Consider the following 20,071-nt stretch of genomic DNA (forward strand, 5'->3'; position numbering starts at 1 on the left):
AGACCAGAGGACATGGAAATAAAAGAAAGAATATTTACAATTTACCAAAATGAGTGTGTTAGTATCTTTTAAAACAAAAAAATTGTAGATTAAATTCCATTTTTATAGCCCAAGTTTCCGTCTCTTCTACAGGTTGTGTTATATTACATCAAATTAATTTTCTGATATCTGATCACTTTAGCTCAAAAGATTTTTTTTTAAGAAAAACTTTTTTTTTAAGTGGTCTCTGGGAACAGAAGTTTAGTCTATTTGGGCCTTCAGTGTCCTGGTGATTTGTCCTTGTCAATGATATGAGCAATGGCTCCCGTGCCTGGCACTGCGTCACAGTCCACAGCGTTCGGCATGGCGTGTGAGATGGTTCCAAACAGGTATTCTGGATCCACACTGAGCTCCCAGAGGGATTCGAACATACTGTGTATTCGTTCGGCGCAGGTGCCACTGACCACAGAGTCACCATGGGGCAGCCAATGGGGTCTACAGAGCAAAAGAAGAGCTTCAAGGGCTTCTGGTCCAACCCAGCAATGACTGGCTTGGGGTCGTAGGGGCCAAACAGCTTCTCATACAAGAGGTGGGCCACCATGCTCATGAGGGCGATGAGGCTTGATCTGCCCACCTTCCTTCAGTCGATAGAACTTGAGGCGCTGGGCAACAGTCTGGATATCGGTGGCTAGCCCAGCCAGGCCAATCGCCCACGGGAAAGATCTTCTGGAAATCCGTGGTCACCATCTGGGCCTGGATCCCTAAGTGCCTGCTGGCAGTGATGGCCACACAGTTCTTCCCCTCCATGGACACGACGGCCCGTCCATTATAGGGTGTAACAGACAGGATTGTGGTGTAGTAGGACCTCCAATCACCACAATCCAGGAGATGTTTTTGAAAGTGTTAAGGCTCTTCTCTTTTCCTCCCTGGCTGCTTGAAGACGGGCCACCATCACAAACGACACAGTAACTATCTGGACCACAAGTTCATGAACAACAGACTACTTCAGCAGAAACAAGAGGTCATCGACGTCCTTCACCGTGGGAAGGCAACAGTACCTGAGACAGAAATTTGGGGGAAACGAGCCAAAATGTGCAAGACCACACCGGACGTCATCTTTGTGTCTGGATTCAGGACCTGTCTTGGTGGTGGCAGGACAAAGGGCTTTGTCACGATGTGTGGTTCCTTGGATCACACCAAGAAAAACGAGTCCACAGACTTGCCAGACACTCTGCACGAGAAGCGCTCAGGAGCACAGAGGGAGGAACACAGGAGCAAAACGGGAAAGTCAGGGGCCTGCACAGCCCAGCACCGGCACCAGCAGAAAGCAATGCTGGGCAGTAGGAGTAAGGATTCCTCAGTGACTGCCTGTGTGAGTGTGCAGATTTTTCGTGAGAGGACCAATAAACTAAGAACTTTTATGTGAAAATAACAGTGTAAAGATCTTCAAGAAGTAGCAGCACTTTTAGGCCAACACACTGGCAATAACAGGCACTGAAGTTGGGGAGACGGGCTCCAACTACTTCCCTTCTCGATTCCTCATTATAACTGTCCTTTTGCAAATTTCTCAATTATAGTTTAAACAGTCCAGAAGATGCACTGATGTTATCTAATTCTGTTTACATTAAAATCTGCCTTTGCAGAACAAAGTCACAGCTGGGCATTGTGGAGAGATATGGTTCGGTTCTAAAAGAAACAAAAGCAAGTGTCCATGGTAGGACAATGGGCTGTGGCCTTTTCCTTTGCAATATTTTAACCCCTAAGTGCGAAATGATTACAACAAACCTTTTTTGAGGCAAAGGAAAGTGATGAAAGCAGACATTTTTATTCAGATATGTGGCATTTCTTTCCTTGGGAGCATTTAAGAGTACATACGTCTATCTACAACAGATGGCGTGTGTAGCAAGCAGTTCGCCTGCTACAGGAAAGTGGACAGAGTGGTCTTCTTAAAGCCCATTTGTAACCCATGATCCATAAAGCAAATGATGCTGTGACCTTTGTTCTAGCCAACTCTTTGTTAAAAAGTGTTAACAGATACGATAAGGGAAAATCACAAGCTGCTCTGGTTCCAAATAAAATGCCCCAAATCAGCCCTGAATATTATTTCAGAGGAAATAATGTCAGCAATTCTTTGGATCTCGAAGTTAGGTGTACACTTGGGGTGATACAAGCAATTCCAACTTTGAACAGAGCGGGTAAGTATGAGCCAGGAAGCTAGAAGCCATGCTTAAGTGATACAACACCACCACCTAGAGGTTAAATACTAAGGAACTGGACGCTACAGCTAAACCCGGGGAAAAGCTGGACAAGCACCGCCCAGACCAGAAAGGCACCCCTGCCTGCCTTCACACTGAGCTGCAATGAGAGAGGATTTAAATGAAAACGGGTTTTCTTCAACATATGAAATACTGAGGAAACATTAGAGTACCAAGACAAGGTTCCCCCATCACCACCTACAGACCAGGTCTCAGCAGAGAACAGGCCCACCCATGGCAAAGTTCAGCGAGGAGTGCAGTAGCCTTTTGTGAAGAATGTGGCATTTAAGCCAAGCTTAGTAGGGTAGTAGTTTCTACAGCCCAAGGGAAGCAAATTCCAGGCTCCAGGAACAGCATGAGCTACTGAGCTCAACTGTGAAAACCTACAAGCTTTACAACCAGTTCATTGAAGGTTGTGTAGACACTTGAAAAATGGAATAAAAATCTTTTTTATTCCACAGAAAACTTTTTAGTAGAGTATCCTTCGGTACACTTTATTATATGCTGCTTGAATAGGCACTTCATAGAGGGTCAAATAAACTTAGGAACATGGGATACAGACCACGGCAGACCTTTCCATTGCAGGTCTTCTCAAATATTGCGGAGCCTTCAGTATTTGACTGCACATAGGGACTTCCCAAGAAGAGAGTGCAGAATGCTGTTTCCCAAATTTAACTATTAAATTCATTTTCTGCAAAACATCTCCTGAGCAAACCCTCCCTCCCCACTGGGGAAGCAAGGTCAAGTGGCAGTTGAAGGATGCAGGTTCTACAATCAAACTGCACAGATTCCAGCTCTAATACCACCACTCACACCTGAGCCTCCCTCGGACTGTTTCTGCGACTGCAAAATAGCGACGACGTACACCTACCTTGCAACCTATTGTGAAGACTGCAGAAGGTAATACACACAAACCACTAAAATCACTGGTCCCTCCTTATGCTCAGTCTCCCAACCCTGTAGGAGCACTTCAGGGAAGAGGCTATTAACAGAAATGTACTCCAGCTATGCCCAACCGCTTGCTGCCTACATTCCCTGAAAAAAACTATGCTCTTTCCGGCTCTCTCAGGGTGGGAAGTGTTTGTTACTTTACTGGCTTGGATGGAAAACAATAATGTAATTTACTAACCTCTCTGGGGAGTAATTGGAAGAGCTTTCAGCATTAGCAAAACAAAGCAGGACAAAAAACTGTTAACAAAGCCTACAGATCACACACATTGCTGTCCCCAACTACAAAGTTTGTAACTACCAGAATTTTATCTTTGAAATCACTTCTGTGTAAGTACAGAACTCAAAATTTGGAAGTAGATTAGCACAACTCACGGACACCATTATACACGTCTGTGTGTTTATGTGCATTGTGTGTGTGCAAGAACACACAAATGTGTGAATGGGGGAAAAAGTGCTGTGTGGAACAGATGGAAATACCTTGCTGCAAAAGACTTTAAAGGTTTTACTTCACCATCTGTCCCAGCTCTCTCTGAGGTAGCCTGGTAAAGGTAAACATCCATTGGGGTGGAAAAAAATATCAGGCAAATCCTTTTTACTAATTTAATGATTCTTCCACTTCCCTTCTTCTGAGTTATCTCCTTTCCTCATTCTTATTTCTATTTCATCATTTTCACCTCTTCTCCTTTCTCCGAACTTATAATTTACCATAGTAGTGATTAAAAATATTTCTTAGGCACTTATGTGCCACGTTAGTCATCTAGAGGCATCACCTGCATTCAATCAACGGGAGGAGCCTGAAGCTAAAGGTAAAGGCAGGCAGCACTGGGCTGCCGGACCTGGAGCACAGGCCCTGCCAGGCCACCAACCAGACCTATGATGAGGCGGCCACCCTTGGTTTACCCAGGACAGTGCAGTTTACACCTATAGCGCTGGCATCTCTCTCAACAGTATCCTGGTCTAAAGCTTAAGTTATATGGTAATACCACCTATAATCCTAGAAGAGGCTGTTTAATCCTCTGGACTAAAGTTTCCATAATTTGAAAAAGAACACAGGATTTGATAGTATTTTAAGCTTTTCTTCCCATTCTGTTTCTGTCATTTCTATTTCAGAGTTTTAAAACTGAACTACCAAAGTAGCCCAATCATAAAAGACCTTTCAGTTTCCCACCCTTTTATAAGCTAATGTATACTCCAATCAGTTTAGTCCCAACCTAACTATATAAGCATCTATATAAACAAACACTGATTTAACTGACATTTAAGGGTCAATAATGAGTATCTTAGGGACCAGAAGAAATGCATCACAAGCTGGAATCGGTACAAATTTTTAATATAGCGTTGTACTTAATTCATCTCCTCCCTAGCTTGGATATAATACATCAATTATGCCAGGCCCTGCACATTGCCCACCATGAGTGAGATCTGTTCATATGAAACACCACAACCAAAAAGCCATTTCACCTGGCTGCAGACCCCCTATCCTAAGCAGAAATGGCCCAGGAGAGCTGTTTGGATACGAGGCATGAAATTCCTGCATCATGACATAACCTGAAGTCCTGAAACAAGCACGTTACCTGTTGGAGGCAGCAGGGGAAGGAAACGGGTGGTAACACGAGAGTGGGGCAGCCCTGTGTTCTACCATCCCACCCACCCCCCCCCCCGCCCGACATCTTAGGCAAAGAAAAAAACTGATTCTGGTGTAAATACATTTATTGATACCCATTTTATATAGCTCAATGAAATAATCTATAAATATAAAAGCATTTTTCTTTTGGATATCACCATGGTCCATGTAAATCCTCAGCAGTCAGTCACCTGCAGAAAGCACTCCACGTCACCATCAGGCTTACACACCTGAATATACATATTTCATTAAACAGTGGCACTTATGTACTCAAGTGGTCCAGTGGCTTTGGAATATGTGACTACTGGGCACGTGGAGGAAAAATAATGTGTGAGTTTAAATCAATAGGAAGGGTATCAACCAACGACGAAAAGAAACAATTATGAACCAACATGCTAGGCGAAGGAAGTGCCACAGTTGACACCTGGTGGCAGGAGACTGACGACGAAGTATGCTGAACGATACCTGTGTGGTGCCAAGTGCTCCCCACAACTCCCAGAGGGCAGTCCACCAGTGCCTTAGGGGTCATTCATGGTCAACAAAACAGCAGTACTTAAAGAGTCTAGACGGCTTAAAATAAAAGGTATGTAGCTGCTGGTATCAGATTGAAAGAAAAATGAGTTGAATATTTCAATGACATAATGAGTTTCTCCCCCAGAAAGAGGAGACTATGAGAACATTTTAATTCCCTTTGCTACACTGATCGTGATCACTTATCTTATGCAGGAGAAAGAATCCAGTATCTGGTACCCAAAACACAGGTGCACAAATTTTCTTCTGTTTAAAATTTTTTCCTCAATGCTTCCACTGTTGGACTTTGCCCTTGACCTGATGCAGCACAAAATGTTCTCATTTCTTCAGTAACAAATACAGGAATGTCCTTTGCTACAGTCAGACCATGAGTCTTCTGAGTGAGCAAGCAAATGCATTTAAAAGGTCTTAGGTATGCAATGCCCGAAATTGAAATCTGAGGCAGTGTTAGAACTTAAGCAAGGCAGCATTTTTAGAGACTACTCAACTGAAAACCTAAATGAAGCATATAAAAAAAACTCAGTTCTATTATTTTCAACTGGTAAATGATGGCAACATTCCCTCCTGGTAAGGATGGGTAAGTAGTGTTATCTCCAGTCCAAAATATCCCAACTACTTAAAGTAGGACCCCAAAAAGGAGAAACACATACTTGAGTTCTGTAGGTTCTAGAATTCTTTTTTTTTTTTTGCCATTTTTTAAAAAGAAGAAATAGTAGTTTCAGTTGTACACCACTGATTGAAGGGGTTTTCATCCAAATGAAAAACTCTGCCCCTCATCTCTAGTGGGACAGGCACCAGATTCCCACAAGCAGCAACTCCCATGTCCTGTGTCACATGGCGTCTGACCCTGGAGTGAAGAGTAAGCTGACGCAGAGCCCCGACCACTGGAATCCAGGCTAGATGGCGTTTCGTGGTGTGCCGTTGTGTGCCAATGCTTTCAAGCTGGGGACACTGGTCTGGTGACCACAGCCCCTGTGAGAAGTCACGCCCACCTCAAAAACCTCATGAATAGCTTTTCGGAAACAATGGAAGTTGTAGTCTATTAAACCTGCAAGAGCAAAAAAAGAAGATCAGTCCTCCTGAATGTCAACAGTGAAATTATTTACTAGGACACACTGGTGACAGAAATAAGTCATTGATACGCATTATACAAACACACATCCAAATAAGGAATTCTCAACACCGAAAACAAACAAAGCATATGCCCAAAGTGTTAACACTGGTTACCTCTGGAGTCTGGGAGTGGACAGGTTAACATTAACAAAATAAATGAAATAATATTAATCGTTTAATATTCATTAAAATCTCAGGCAAAAGGGTAGGGACTTGTTGCAGTGAATAACAGATTCTGTAGATCCATAGGTAGTTAAATTAATACGATGTAAGTACTTTCTGAACTCTAGCGTTCTTTTGAAACAGAAGATGATACATACACAGGGTGAGCGAAGGAGGTTTATAGGTGTTCATATGGAAATAATGCAATTAATAAACAGTAACACAAGAATGAACTCTGTGCTTCACACACCCACAGCTACAAATCTACTTTCTGCCCACCCCCATACATGCTGACTTTACAACCTCAGGGAGGAGGTTGCTGCAGCACCACCAATCTGCAGGGATCTCGATCCTGGAATCGCTGATGGGGGAAATAAAAAAGAAACCCAAGACACAGTTCCAAGTAACAAACAGTAAGTTCTAGCGAAGATTCATTGTGAGCAATACAGGAAAGGAATGGAAAAAGGAGGACACTGAATGCCCTCTTACCTGCAAGAGTCCTTCCAGCAATACCACCGCACAATTATCTGACCATGAAAAAAGTAACCTTGGACACCAAAAAAATGCCGTAACTAGTAACAGAGTAGGGTGGCCAGGATGGCCGTGAAACAAAGGGGAAAATGTTCAACAGCTCTTGACACCATGGCAAGATAACAGTCAAATATTTAAATGGGACAGGAACATGGGCCCAAGTCAGAGCTGCAGATGTGAGTTTTTCAGTCAACCACGTAGAGAAGATGAATGGAAGCCAAGGGCTGGATGAGCTGACCGGGAGACATGAGCAGAAAGATTTGACTCTGAAGAACTCTCAGAACCAAGAAAAAGAAAACAGTCCAAAGAAACAGGAGGTGGGCGGTCAGAGAAACAAATACATGAAACAACCAGCAGGTTCAGCTTTACGACAAAGCAGAGAGAGAACAAGACTTCAAGTGGGGAAGAAGAAAGCTTCAAGTAAAGAGAGAAGGACAGAGTAATATTCTTCAGAAGGCTGAAGAGGCTACAGAATGAGGAAAGGCCACTGAAGGCAGCACGGAGGTAACCTGTAACCTCCAAAAGAGTGACCTCAGGAACTGGTTCAGCTGGAAGCCAAATGACAGGAAGCTGGGTAACGAAAAGATCTGAAATAACAGAGGTTGGAATTAAAAACTTGATTTAAAATAGAAGATCGAAAGGAAGGAGTAAGTATGACTATATATGGAAGGGAAGAGACAAAAGTAGTTTGAGCTTTTAATCATCTAACAGCAATTTTCAACCTTTTTCATCTCACGGCACCACAAATTACATACTAAAATTCTGCAGCACACCAAAAAATTATTTTTTGCCAATCTAACACCAACAAAAAACAGGTAGCATTTTGATTCATTCACACCAAACTATGTTTTTATTTGGCAATTTAAGGAAAAAGAGGTCAGTGCTCCTGACTAAATAGTCAGTTATTGCATATTCTAAAAATTCTTGCAGCATTCCAGTTGAAAATCGCTGGTCTAATACTGCATTATTATTTTCTCATTTTCAAGAACCTACAAAATTATGGCAAGAGACCTTAACATAAAGACAGCGTTTTAAAATGCCATTACCTTTTCGTTCAAAACTTTCTTCCCTAAGAATGCAGACCAGTGCCAAAAATTTAGTCACTTCCTTCAAATAAAGGACAGTTGTATTATTCAGCTTGATAATTGCCATAGATTCTTTGTCATAGGCACTGCCACTGCCATCTTCCTTTAACCTGTTTCAAAAGAAAGTACTGCTCATTACTGGGTTCTCAACTAGGTACTTTGTCGCATTTCATTTGCAAAATGACAAGTTTTTCTACCCAGTTTCCCAAATATCTTTTGAGAAAGAAGAACACAGGCTTAAAAATACTGGCACAGATGTTCCTCTTTAGGTGGACAGGGTTCCCAGACCTTGTGCAGCACCCCAGGCATTCACACCTTCATCTCATTCACCTACAGAGCAAGAAACACAGCAGGCTCACACCTTCCCTCGGCTAATCTGTGCTGACACGGTCTGCAAACAGTGAAGGCCCTAAAATACAACAACTGCCACTAGTGCAAAAAGAGTAAGAAAAAAACTAAAAGACGCAGTCTATCAAAGACACTGGAATCCCAATGCCTGAAAGTAAGCCAGCCTTACAGGGTTTGAGAATTCCCATTCATTAAACTAGCACTGTCGTTCATTCTAGAATTGTTCAATGAAGTCTCCCTTCAAAAAATGTTAATCAACAGTCAAGTAAGAAGCAAATTAAACTATAATAAAGCAAACCAAAGTGCACGCGTTGATTGTGTTAAGAATAATGTGATAGTGGGTATTTTTCTTTCGTAAGTTACTTTATAATGTATTTTACAATATACCTTATACTGAAAATAAACTTTATATCTCCTTTTCACTTTTTTAATTACAGAAAAAATTGGTTCATAAAATTTTTATTGGTTTTAAAGAAAAAACAAATGTTCTACTCATTCGTTTTTTAAATTAGGAATGAAAACATGAAACTCTACTGAATATTATAAACGGACATCTCATTTTCATTATGGAAAAAGTTAAAACAAAGAAGGCCATGTAATCACAACAGTGAAAAAGACAAATGGAACAGACAAGTAAAGAACAGGTGAGACCAATGCACTCTGCTACTCAGAGGCAGCTAAAGAAAGACACTGACAAATTAAGCAAAAACACCAAGGTGAAGCGTAGGGACAGAGAAATGGAAGAGGAGCTTCGACTAGGTTGAGCAGAGAAGAACAACAGATAAAGGGCGCAGGTTCAGAAAGCAAAGGCAATGTCAGAGCATCAGACAGTGCTGACATTAACAACACGGCAGTGATCTTCAACCTCTTTCATCTCACGGCACACGCAAACTAATCACTAAAGTTCGGCAGCACACCAGAAAGCATATTTTTTGTTGATCTGACAAAAAAAATAGATATAACTTTGATTCATTCACACCAAATGGCTATTGTATTGGCTGTTGTCAATTTTTTAATTTGACAATCTAAGGGAAAAGAGGTCCGTCAGGTATTGCACGTTTTAAAAATTCCCGCAGCACACCGGTGTGCCTGCTGTGGCGCACCAGGTGAAAACGGCTACATTAGGGGAGTCAGGGCTTTCAGAGGCAACAGAGGTTATTGGCTTTTGAAATACCAGTAATTCTCCAAAGTTTTCACTCATCCTCTGGGATAATGTACAAAATCATATCTTTGTTGGCTTTTGTCAATTTCTGTATGGAGTTTGGTGAATTTCTATAAAGGAAGAGTTTATATTTCAAAGATTTACTTTGGAAACTCAGTATAAGGGTCAAATTTTTAAATGTATAGTCCTTCTGGCACCCAAAATTTCAACTTCCTTAGGGATCCCTCATTCCACAAAGCCTGAGGTTAAATTAGGAACCAGTACCCACTATGTCATTCAGAGTGCTTTAAATAAATTAATAGTCCCTTGATCTAGCTAAGTCCCTAAGTAAGGAGATGCAGTACAACCCTCCCCGCCACCCCCGCTGCCAAATAATGGCTCTATTAATTGCTCTAGAAAGTCTGGCTCTAGTCACACTTCTTCAACTGTTCTTACCCATCCTCTCTGAAGGAGTAAGACCCAGCAGCCTACCTACAGAGAAACCATGTGCTAGACTGAAGCACTGTGGTCAGAACAAGTCCACCGCAGGCAGTACTTACTAGAGGCCTCAGAAATTAATCCCCCTGACAAATCAAACTGGTGGTTTTCCACCTGAGATCCTGGAAAAATACATACATAACTTACCCATATATACAAGACACATCAATTACAACATCAATCATGTCACAACAAAGTTCGTAAGATTGCATATCCACAGGAGAACTATCTGTTGCAATGTAGATTTTGCTGACAACATCGAAGAGAAAAGCTTTTTCAATACCTGAATTCTTGGAAAAAAACAAAATAGGAGAAGTGTTCAGTTTGCCTTTTTTTTTTTAAGAATCACAATTTGCAACTTATCAAAGATCTTGAATTATTGATGAATATCCAAGGACATTTTTAGTGGTACAACCCGATACCAAAACAACCAAATAGTACTGGGTTGAGGCACTTCCGTTGTCCAACAAATAAAAATGAAATTATTTCTCTACTACGACTTACTGACATAATTGCATCAGTCAAATTTGTGTTTTCTTCCTCCTCTTTACTTAAATGAATTATTTTCTAAAACACCATAAAAAAAGATTAACAAAAAAATTCCTCCAAAAATCAAGCCACACTACATTTTCATTAACCTTTCTTGTTAATCAGTTTGATTTGAATGACCTTGCCATAAGAAAGGCTTTACGTGACCATCAAAAAGCCTAACACAAAAGCCCAAAAGAACTGGAGATCACTACACACTGAGTCCTTCAGTAATGTTTAGAAAATATTAATGGCTGAATGCTAAACTTATTGGAGGGAAATGCTTTATTAAGCCAAATCCTCAAAATACGTGAATGTAAAATATGATACCAAGATTAGTTAGCCAGAAAATGAAAAGATCAATTTTTCAATGTGACCTCCGTTACAACAGACAATAAACTAAGCCAAATTCCCAAAACTCAGTCTTTTCCAGGTGAGTCTTTACTCTTCTTTCAGGAAACAGATATCATGAAGATATTTTTAAATTAAGAAAGCACGAGAAAACTTTTCATCAATTCATTTTAAGACAAAATTGGTTAAGTACTAAGGAAAGAATTCAGAAAATAACAAGCCACTTTTAATGTTATTTATTTTATATGTTAAGTGTGTCATTCGTCTTTAAACTTGATCCAGACAAATTCAAATGATTTTCTTTGGAGAATTTGATAATACAAATATATTCAATGAAAATGAAACCAAAAACTATAGTGAATTAAATAGCTCACTTACTGATATAAAAATATTTAATAGGTTTTCCAAGGTTGGCAGTTGTGGAATCAGTTTCTGTACCACCTTACTAAAGGCTTCAAATATTGAATGATCATAGATACTAGTCAAATAAAAGCTGAAAAACATAACACAGTTTGATTAATTTGAAAAGTCTCAAGTTGGGTGACAATTATCACAACACACAAAATTTTAAGTTTCTTAACATTGATTTCAGTAAGTTCAAAGAAAGCCTTTTTATCTTGTCTACCATTCCCAGAGTTCAAGGTGACAAATGAGGTATCCCCGCCTGGTCTGGCTCTCCAGCCCTTTTATTGCACTTACACATCAAGCAATTGAAATAATACTCAGGAAAGTATTTTCAGAAGTGGAAACTTGAATATTCACCTAAGTCCTTGCAATTTGATTCAAAAACCCTGGTTTCTTAAGCCCATAACTAACAAAAATCCAGAGAAATCTTTGAGGAGCCCTGATCAGGTGGTTCAGTTGGTTGGAGCAGTGTCTCATACACCACAAGGTTGTGGGCTCAATCCCTGGTCAGGGCACATACCCAGGTTGTGGGTTCGATCCCTGGGAGTTTTGTGTACGAGAGGCCAATCGATCCAATGTTTCTCTCTCTCTCAAATCAATAAACATATCCTCAGGTAAGGATTAAAAAATAAAATTAAATTTAAAAGTAATTTAAAAAAGAGAGAGAAAGCTTAGAGAAGACATGTGATAGTTAGTAAACAAGTATATGTAATTTGGTCTCTACTGAAATGTCACCACCTCCGAAAGTTCTTTCCTGACCCCCCCCAACTTAGAATAGTACCTCTGTACCCATTGCTTTCTACCTCTTTTCTCTAATTTATTTCTCTTCATATCCCTGACAAGAACTTAAAACTACACTATACGTTTATTTATAAGTGCTTTTGAGCTCTCATTCATTAGAATGTAAGCTCCACGAAAAGAGACTTTGCCCGTCTTGCCTGTAGCTGCAATCCCACTGCCCTAAACAGTGCTCATAAATATTTGAATAAATAAATATAACTGGTACTTAGAATATATGTAAATAACTTATTAAAAAGGATGGGACAGACACCCTGGCTGATGGAGATCAGTGGTTGAGTGGCGGCCTGCGAATCAAAGGATGCATGGTTAGATTCCCAGTCAGGGTACATGCCTGGGTTGTGGGCCAGGTCCCCAGTAGAGGGCCCGCGAGAGGCAACCACACACCGATGTTTCTCTACCTCTCTCTCTCTCTCTAAAAATAAATAAATAAAATCTTTAAAAAAAAAAAAGAATGGGTCAGGAATCTGGTGGACTAAAAGGATGTAGAGTGGAGAAATAACATCTATATATTTAACAAAACACATGTATTTGAGAATGTGAGTGGAGGGGGCAGAGTGGGACCTTGAACAATTTAAAGAGCATGAACCCTTGCTGTTTATTGTTATTCTGCCTGCTTTTTCACTCAGGGAGTATACTCTTCATTATACAGTTGTCTCCCTGACATATTTGTAAATACATATTACAAAGTCAGAAAACACAGAACTGTGGGTATCACATTTTTCAGGTAATTTAAAGATACAGTACTTTCAAGGAGCTGACCTAAGAATTCAACCTTATGCAACATGAGGCTCTACTCCAGACAGAAGAGCAAGGAAATAGGTGAGGCCAAGATGACTCCCTAAAGGCACTAAGGACAAAGGAATATTTTAGTGTTTTCTTAGGCAAAAAGGTTAACAACGTGAGAAGGTCCTACAGGGACAGCGAGGCCTGGAGGTGGATAGGGACTGGGAGAGCAGGGTATTTTAGTGTGCTGAGTTTCTGGAAACCAGAAATCAAATGGAGCCTCATCCATAGGGCTGCTAGTAATTATTAAAAGCTTGATGCAGAATTCAGAGGTTAACAAGGCATGGGGCTTTAAAAAGAACTGGGGAGTGGGGCACCCTGGAAAGGGACATAGAGTATCAGAAGGATTCCCATGGGCACTGGGGAACACAGGACCAGTCATGGCTTCAAGTCCATTACTAGTAATGGATTCCCAAAAAATGTGATTGATGAATTTTATGGGGAGGCACTTCCACTTTCTCTTATAAATACTGTACTGCTGTTTTTGTTTGATACATGAATTACTTAAAATATTTTTAAATTTTAATCTAGGAAAACTAGAGATCAACGAGACTTTTCTATATGAGTTCCTAGAACTGAAAGACCAGAGTCTGAAGCCCCAGGGGATAGATATTTCAGGCAAGGATGGGGCTTGGCTTCAACCTAGAAGGAAGTCATTGTAACAGACCAGGGATAAGGAAATAGCTACACTTCTGTCTCTCCCATGCTTCCCCTTTAAGCTGTTTCTATCATCAGCTGTTTATATCACCAAAAGAACATTTTTTTGCTCATTTCTAACTGTAACACCAAAAAAATATATAATAACGATTTAATGGTATTTAATTATGAATCAGCAGTTCTTCAAACTTAAGAGCAGCCCTACAGATTTACAGGATAAACTCACCTAACCCAAACTTGAGTTTCATAAAAGCATAAAAGTGTTTTTGAAAAACATGAACAAGATACATTAGAGTCCAGACTTGAATGTATACCCTCTTTAAAAGGCTCTTCCTACTGCCTGGCCAGGTGGCTCTGTTGGCTGGAGCATCAATCCACACGTCAAAAGGTCGAGGATTTGACCCCCTGTTGGGGCGTGTACAGGAGGCAGCCAATCAATTTTCTCTCTCTCCCCTCCTCTCCTTCCACACCCCCCTTCCTCTATCTCTAAAAATAATAAAAAATTTCTTTAGATAAGCATTTTAAAAAAAACTGAAAACTCAAGCTACAAAGATCTACAGCAAATGTAATAGCCCTCGAACTGAGGTAAGGGGGGGAAAAACTGATGAGATCAAAAAAGAAGGAGAGTCCCAAAACAGTTTTAAGCCATGAAGAAATGGACTGACTCCAGTCTCTTGGGATGAATTTGGAAAAGCACCAACAGAAACACTTCATGTGACTTCAACCTCTAGGAAGATGAAAAAAAGAGGAAAAGTAACTTCTCAATAACATCAGGTTCCCAAAATTGCTTGAATTCAACAAAGAGGTCAAAAAATGTATAGATTTGGGATGCATATACCAGTAACAGAAAGTTATGTGTCTGCAATGACAGAGATGGGAATACATTTACACACAGTCCAGGGCTCCCACACCAAACACACACGTTGTTACCTAAGGTGGAGTTTTTCTAGCCCAGCATCTGCAAGGTCATCATTGGCCCTTTGATGAATGTCCCTCTGTGTTTCTATTTTGTGATCATCAGATAGGCCATCAACTTTGTGAATAAAAACCTCAAAATTCATGTCTGGGTTAACTTTGTAGGCTTTAGAAACAGTAATGTGAAGTCTTGTTAAAGCCTCCATGTAGTCATCCTGTAAGTCAGAACAAAATAGTTTTAAAAAAGAAATCTGATAAAAGTCATGAGTTAAGAAAGCCTCAAAATACCTCCTTTCCCAACCACAGAAAATATAGTATCTTAATTATTCATAAATATGCAAACATTCAAATACATTCACTTATACCACTAAATTGATTTTTAATCTCTTAAGATTAAAAATTGCAATTACCAAATTAATCTGAGGGTCTGCCATTTGCTAGGTCCCAAATAATGCTTGCTGGGCTGAACTCAAATCTGCACCATTAAAGAAATTATTCACTTTAATATTTACTGACTCAGTTCTTACATTCCTCCTTATATTATGGGCGCTGAGGAGATCTTTTCAGTGACATCACCATCGTAATAGTGAAGGAGAACAATATCTACCATTAACAAATAAAAATGGGAAGCTGCACATTAACTAGAACGTAAGGACATAAATCGTATCTCCTAATCATCTGCTATTCTGTGCTCGCACGATGGCGAGTTTGCTCCCGAGGCACATCCGCGGTGGCATCTCTTACACTGCTAGGGAATCAACTAGCAAAGAAATGAGCTGTAAGAAGCACATGACAAAGAAGATAAACAACTCTGCTTTGTTTCTACATCTTTTGCCAGCAAAGAATTGAAATAAACGATCACTCCTAACTACCTGTGCGTCAATGACATATATCAATGCTCCTGTTCCCCTGAAGATCATCTCGTAGTCAAAAGTTGGGTCAAAAAAGTCCATTTGCCCTGGAAAATCCCATATTTGGAAATTCACAAAGGAGCTATTGGAAATGTCATCTTTATAAATCTTGTTGGTACTTTCCAAAAAGAGAGTCTCGTTGGGTGACATTTTATGAAACACCACCTGTTAAAAGAAAGACAATTTCATAACTGTTCAACTTTGTATTAAAAGTTGAAAATTCTCCCCTGAATTAACCTGAACAACCTGATCCCACAGCAATAATTTTGAACAAGGTAAAAAGTAAATGGTGTATTCACTGGTAATCACCATCCTTCTACTTCCGACGAAACAGAACACAATGCCCTGACAGACATGGCTCAGTTGGTTGGGTGTCACACAGCAAAACAAAAGGTTGCCGGTTTGATTCATGGTCAGGGCACATGCCTGGGTTGCAGCTTCGGCTCCCAGTTGGGCTGTGTGAGAAGCAATCAACTGATGTTTTTCTCCCTCCCTCTCCCCCTCCCTTCCCATGTCTCTAAAAAATAAATAAATAAAATCCCCTTTTAAAAAAAGACACCAAATTACTTCCCATTCAACCCATTATGAAGCTGAAACTTTTCTATTTTCTCTGCACCATATTCAATACAAGCAGTAGCACTATATCTCATCTCAATTAATTTTTTTCTGTTGAATAGTATTAATTTTACAAAAATCTGCTTTAAGATTATGAAAGCTTATAGCTAAAGCTAGAGAAGTTTCATTCATTGAAAACTTATTGGATGCCTACATTAGGTTCCAAAGAAGGGTTAGAAATTAAACGGAATGAACCCTGCCCTCACTGAGTTTGCAGTCTTGGGGAATAAAACAAAAGCAGTAATTTTATAAAGTAGAAAGTGATATATGAGGTAGAGGAGAGTTAGGAATTGACAGGGAAATCCCATGAGAAAAGAAATGGTAAACGCAATTGTTAAGAATCACAATAATCACATTCCATAGAACTCTAACACAAAACTAATTTACCTCTGTTACTTTCTAGAAGAGAAAATGGACAGTCACTCCCAAGGTTCGGTCAGCAATAGTAATAATAAAAGAATTAAGACCGGTTTGCTAAAAACCTACCATAAATGTACCCAAATTTTGTCGTAGAGGAGAAAAGCAAGCAATCGCATAAATTGAAAACAATGACTACTTTTCAAAAATACTGTCTACAGCGCAGGCTAGTGTGGCTCAGTGATTGAGTGCCGGCCCACGAATCTAAGGGTCGCTGGTTCCATCCCCAGTATAGGGCACATGCCTGGGTTGCGGGTCAGGTCCCCATTGTGGGGCACGCAAGAGGCAACCACACATTGTTGTTTCTCTCCCTCTTTCTCCCGCCCTTCCCCTCTGGCTGAAAAGAAATCAAATCTTTAAAAAGTATATTGTCCACAAAATATTACATAGAAGTGTATTTTGGATAGACCTTTGCAACAGAGTGGAAAGAGCCAAAAAGCAGTTATCTGGCATTTTACGACCTGGTCAACCTTGCCTCTATTTCCCCCTTACAAAAAAGTGCATAGCCCTCCACTCGATCCTGACAGACCCCAAGTGAAAGCAAATGGATTGACGACCTAAGTCTGCAAATATTCTTAAGGTCTCAGAAGATTTCTGTAACCACACACAGGAGTAGTATCACCAGCAATTACACACGCCAAGTCACAAGTACTAAAATAAGTAGAATAGCCCCCAATACCCAATAATGTTACAGTAAACTGCTCCGTACTAGTGACTGAGCAAGCATTAAAATTGCCAGTGACTTTGTCACAACTCTTTCTTATGCTATTCCCTGGGGCTCACCTGGGAAGCCCTTCAAACCTCAGGTCACCTAAAGTGCGTGGAACACACAAAAACTTAGCAGGGGAACGAGTCCGTTAAGTTCTCCAACTCAGAATTGGGGAGTACATCAGTTTCGTGTAAGGCACAGGGCTGGGTCCCAGAAGGCGGAGGTCCCCAGCGGTGCCACAGGCACCTGCCTCCCGCCAGCCAGTTTCGCCTTCGGGGACCCACTCGGCCTCAGCTGAGTTGGGCGTGGACTCAGAGGTCGGAGTCCTCGCGCGGGTCGCGCCTCGACTCTAGTCCCCAGAGGAGAAGAGAAAGTGTGGTGGGAGAGCCTTGCAGGCCAGCTCCAGCCACCGCCCTCCTCGGGGGCCTCCCCCGCCCGGCCCCCGGGGCGCGGCGGAGGGACGCACGGCATGGCCCCACTCACCTTCTGGATAGAGGACTTGCCGCTGCGCCGGAGCCCCATGAGCAAAATCCTCGGCTTGGAACTGTCAGCGACCCCTGGGCCACAACCTCCGCCAGCCCCCGCCCCAACCCCGCCGCCCGCGGCTGCCGTCTCCTCTTCCTCCTCCTCCACGCCGTAGCCGAAATCCTTCGGGAACGAATCCGCCGCGTTGTAACTGCCTGCGAGGGGCGTCTCCTCCGCCCCGTACTGCAGGGACATGGTGCTACAGAAGCCACCAGTGCCCTGCCAGGACAGGCCAGGCCAGGCCGCCGCCTCCCCAATTTACCACCGCCACCGCCCCCGGCAGCCGCCACCAACATGCGGCCCACCCCCCCGAGCCCAGCTCTCATTGGCTCTACTCAGAGGCCCACCCGTTCATTGGCTGCCCTAGCTGCCATTCGGGGACAGCAAGGTAGGTGGTGTGCATCACGTGCCCGGAATCACCTGACTCGGAACCAAGGAGGGGGAGGAGGAGTCACAAGGAGGGGGAGGAGGAGTCACGAGGAGGGTGGCCCCGCAGGGGAGCCCTCTGCTCTCCGCCCCAGCCTGCACCTCTGTCCTGGCCAACCACGTTCATTGTTTCTCACCGGCCGCCCGACTTCCTCGAAATTCTGGAGACTAATGCAACGGGAGATGCCCTCTGGGTATTTAGAAGAACTGTCTTCCCAGTGCAATTGTACTCGCCCAATCGAATACTTACTGATGTCTGCGAAGTGCTGGGGCACAAAACTAGAACCGACTCGGACCCTGCCTACCCTCCAGTCGTTTGTAAGTAGTGTCGGTACCAGTGGGGCAGTCAAAGGTACAAATAATAATGGTTGTTGGTAGTTGAAAGGGTGAGAAAGTCTGCAAGGAGCTGGTCTGTGGTCAGATGGATAGATATGGTTGAGAAATGCAAAAGTATGGATAAGGAGCCAGACAGGGCCAGGGCAAAACCTCTAACGCGACAGTCGTGAATGTGATACAGTTGGTTCTAGTAGGTAGAATAAACTTCAAGTCATTGACAGTGGATACTGCTACCACCTCAAACTCAACATGACTCAATTTTCCTCCTTCCCATCTAGTCAAAGTCTACTCCAGTAATTCCATGCCCCCGCTCCCTGCGGAGAACATTGCACCCCCACATTGACCAAAAGAATAATGAAAGCAAATCAAAAGAAATCCTTGTCACCAAATGTTTCAGAAAGCTTGAGGAATTTTCACCCTTGATATGTTTTAGAATTGGAAATTCGACAAAAGATATTCCTCTTAAAGTGGGAGTGGGGGGTGGTACTGGTCTTCCAAGGAAACTAACTTCTTGAAGGGAGAGCATGTTCGTGCACGTCTGGGACTTGGTTATATCTGAACCTAGAAGTTAAAAGGTGGACACATCCTTAGCGATCTAGTCCAACCTATCACATAAAGAGGATCCACTATACAGCATTTGATAGACAAAGCATGCACTTCAGTAGTTCCAAGACAAGACAGCTTACTATCTCAAAAAGGAGTCAATCCCACTGTGGTAAAACTTTAAAATTCTCTTATTCAGGCCAAAAGTGATACTCACTGGAGCTTATAGTGGAGCAACACAGGAGTAGTCTTCTGTCATGTCAGCCCTAGATTGCAGCTTTCCTTATCCACTAAATCTTTTCTGTTCCACGCTAAACATATACAGTTCCTTCAACCATTCCTTCTGTGCTGATGTCCAGTAGAACATTCTGACAGAAATGTCCTACATCTGTACTGGTCACTATAGTAGCCAGTGTGTACTGAGCACTTGAAATGTTACTAGCGTGACTACTAACTGGATTTTGAATTTTATCTTAATTTTAAATGCCAGATGTAGCTAATGGCTACATTAGACACATATCCATGTGTTTTCAAATGCCTTCTATTGGTCAGTCTCCTTTACATGCATTTGAGCTTGTCAACATCCATCAAATGTCTGGCACCTACACTGACCAATACAGCCTTCAGTGTGACTGCTTAGCACCTGGACAGTGATTCTATTAATGCTTTCCAGAGTGGATTTTTAAGGAAATATTCATAAAGTACAAGTGGACCCCAATGATAATCACTGGAACTAGTATTTTCTCAACAATCCTAGTACCTTAATTTGTATAACTGCATTTTTTAACCGAAATATAAAACTTATGGCCCTGGCTGGTGAGATTTAGTGGATTGAATGCCAGACTGCGAACCAAAGGGTTGCCCGCTCAATCCCCAGTCAGGGTGCATGCATGGGTTGCAGGCCTAGTCTCCAATAGGGGGAGCCACACAT

The 20,071-nt window shown here is 41.8% G+C and overlaps 1 protein-coding gene and 1 pseudogene across 1 annotated transcript; both read right to left on the minus strand.

The window, feature by feature from the left end:
* Positions 1–240: 240 nt before the first annotated feature.
* LOC123832072 lies at positions 241–4,827 on the minus strand (annotated as a pseudogene).
* Positions 4,828–4,877: 50 nt separating this feature from the next.
* RRAGC (Ras related GTP binding C) lies at positions 4,878–18,114 on the minus strand. Its single transcript, XM_045859892.1, has 7 exons — positions 17,794–18,114; positions 15,531–15,734; positions 14,674–14,873; positions 11,476–11,590; positions 10,366–10,508; positions 8,193–8,341; positions 4,878–6,388 (listed from the first exon to the last, which is right to left on the minus strand). Exons 1-7 carry the CDS (start codon positions 18,028–18,030, stop codon positions 6,237–6,239), a joined length of 1,200 nt encoding a protein of 399 aa, XP_045715848.1. The 5' UTR covers positions 18,031–18,114; the 3' UTR covers positions 4,878–6,236.
* Positions 18,115–20,071: the final 1,957 nt, after the last annotated feature.

This window comes from Phyllostomus hastatus, unplaced genomic scaffold (assembly GCF_019186645.2).
Source record: "Phyllostomus hastatus isolate PE091 unplaced genomic scaffold, TTU_PhHast_1.1 phas_scaffold_182, whole genome shotgun sequence".
In the NCBI taxonomy this organism is placed as follows: domain Eukaryota; kingdom Metazoa; phylum Chordata; class Mammalia; order Chiroptera; family Phyllostomidae; genus Phyllostomus; species Phyllostomus hastatus.

Bases quoted from the DNA above. Each gene is read 5' to 3' on its own strand.
- RRAGC (XM_045859892.1), bottom strand. From the start codon at position 18,030: ATGTCCCTGCAGTACGGGGCGGAGGAGACGCCCCTCGCAGGCAGTTAC. The intron at 8,342-10,365 runs GTAAGTTATGTA...CTTTTGAAACAG, and splicing joins GATGTGTCTTGTATATATGG to GTTAAAGGAAGATGGCAGTG. The intron at 6,389-8,192 runs GTAATGGCATTT...TTGCTCTTGCAG, and splicing joins AGAAAGTTTTGAACGAAAAG to GTTTAATAGACTACAACTTC.